Below are 1,696 nucleotides of genomic sequence, written 5' to 3'. Positions count from 1 at the left end.
AGGAAGCAACAGTTAATAGCCTAATGGACCCTCAATCTAAATGGTGGGATGTGGAAAAGATAAGGACCCTACTACCTACACGAGCAGCAGATGAAGTCCTAAAATAGTTCTAAGCAGCAGAACAACTGAAGACAAGATAATCTGGGACCCTGAACCTCATGGTAAGTTCCCTATAAAGAGTGCATATCGGGTCTTCAAAGAGGCAAAGCAAAACAAGATGGAAAGTGAGGGCTCAAGAAGAATGGGGAGGCACAAGCTATGGAAAGACCTATGGAGTATGAAGATCCCAACCAAAATCAAGATTTTTACATGGAAGGCCTTTAAAGAAAGCCTGCCAACAAAGCATAACCTGATGCTAAGAAAGGTACTGAATGAAGATTTTTGCAAGTTATGCAACACTAAAACTAAGGATGTAGCTCATGCTCTATGTTTCTACCCTTCAGTAAGAGAGGCTTGGGAGAAACAGTTGCCTTTTATCTTCTCCTCTGACCTACCAAAGATGTATGGGGACATAGCTAGGTTTATCAGTGGCCTACAACAGGAAGATTAGTTAGAGTTGTTCTTCCTAGTCTCTTGAAGCTGCTGGTATAGACGAAACCTTTCAACTTTTGAAGACAAAGTCATCTATATTGAGCAAGCCATAGCCCATGCCTTGGTTGTCCAGCATGTTTATAAAGCAACCCATGGCCAACCTTTGAAGGCTGTGAGACACCACTGCCGTTGGGAATTCTCCCCACCAGGAGTTTTCAAATTAAATGTGGATGGGGCCACCTTCCTGAACCAACACAATGCCGGCATTGGGGCCATCTTGAGAGACAGTAAAGGAGAGGTACTCATGGCAGCAAGCAAGAAGGAACATGAAATCAGGAATGCAACAAGTATTGAGATGCTTGCAATCTTCAGGGGACTTCAGCTGACTGCTCACCTGGGAATTCAACACCTCATTATAGAAAGTGATGCATTGAACTTAGTTCAGGAATTGCAGAAACCAGAACCCTCAATGGCTTTGGTTGGAAATGTGATCAAGGACACTAAAGAGGTTATGAGTCACTTCTAAATGTGTGAAGTTAGATATACTATGAGAACGTGTAATGAAGCAGCACACAAGCTTGCAAGGCATGCATGGCATGTAAGTAATATTAGCCAATGGTGGGGATCTTTCCCTGATGTAATTGCTCCAATCATATGGACGGAGAGACAAATGTATTGCTAATATCCTACTAATGAAAGGCTTTTTCCATCAAAAAATAAATAAAAAATTGTGCTCTATACACTAGCTTGGGAATATAATTTTTTTGAGACCAATACTCTTGAAGTTCTCTATATTTTAACGTTATTTGCTCATCTAACAAATCATCCCGCAGTCTATAACTCTTTCTTTTATAAAAAGCTTTATTATCAAGCCAATGTATAAAATGTATAGCATGTTAAGTAAAGTGTTTATTTAACAAAATTTCTTATAAAAGATAAATTTTAAAATTTGAATCTTACAAATCAAATTTTACCATTTAAGTAATCATGTGGATGGTATATCCTACATGAAAAATGTTAAATATACTTAAGAAAAACATACAAAAAACTTAGTTCTCTAAATGTTAGCTATTGATATGCTGAAAACTACATAAAATTTGAATTTCAAGAGAAAACTAACAAAATGAGTCTTGTACGTAAAATTGTAAGTACACGTAGTTCTACT

At 37.8% G+C, this 1,696-nt stretch overlaps 1 protein-coding gene across 1 annotated transcript; it reads left to right on the top strand.

Annotated features, from left to right (window-relative positions):
- Positions 1-217: 217 nt before the first annotated feature.
- On the top strand, positions 218-1,057 carry LOC122296651. Its single transcript, XM_043106454.1, has 2 exons — positions 218-501; positions 592-1,057. Exons 1-2 carry the CDS (start codon positions 218-220, stop codon positions 1,055-1,057), a joined length of 750 nt encoding a protein of 249 aa, XP_042962388.1.
- Positions 1,058-1,696: the final 639 nt, after the last annotated feature.

Source organism: Carya illinoinensis, chromosome 15, assembly GCF_018687715.1.
Source record: "Carya illinoinensis cultivar Pawnee chromosome 15, C.illinoinensisPawnee_v1, whole genome shotgun sequence".
NCBI classification, from domain to species: Eukaryota; Viridiplantae; Streptophyta; class Magnoliopsida; order Fagales; family Juglandaceae; genus Carya; species Carya illinoinensis.
This window is presented reverse-complemented; position numbering and strand designations above follow the sequence as displayed.

Bases quoted from the DNA above. Each gene is read 5' to 3' on its own strand.
- LOC122296651 (XM_043106454.1), top strand. From the start codon at position 218: ATGGAAAGTGAGGGCTCAAGAAGAATGGGGAGGCACAAGCTATGGAAA. The intron at 502-591 runs GTATGGGGACAT...CTGCTGGTATAG, and splicing joins TCCTCTGACCTACCAAAGAT to ACGAAACCTTTCAACTTTTG.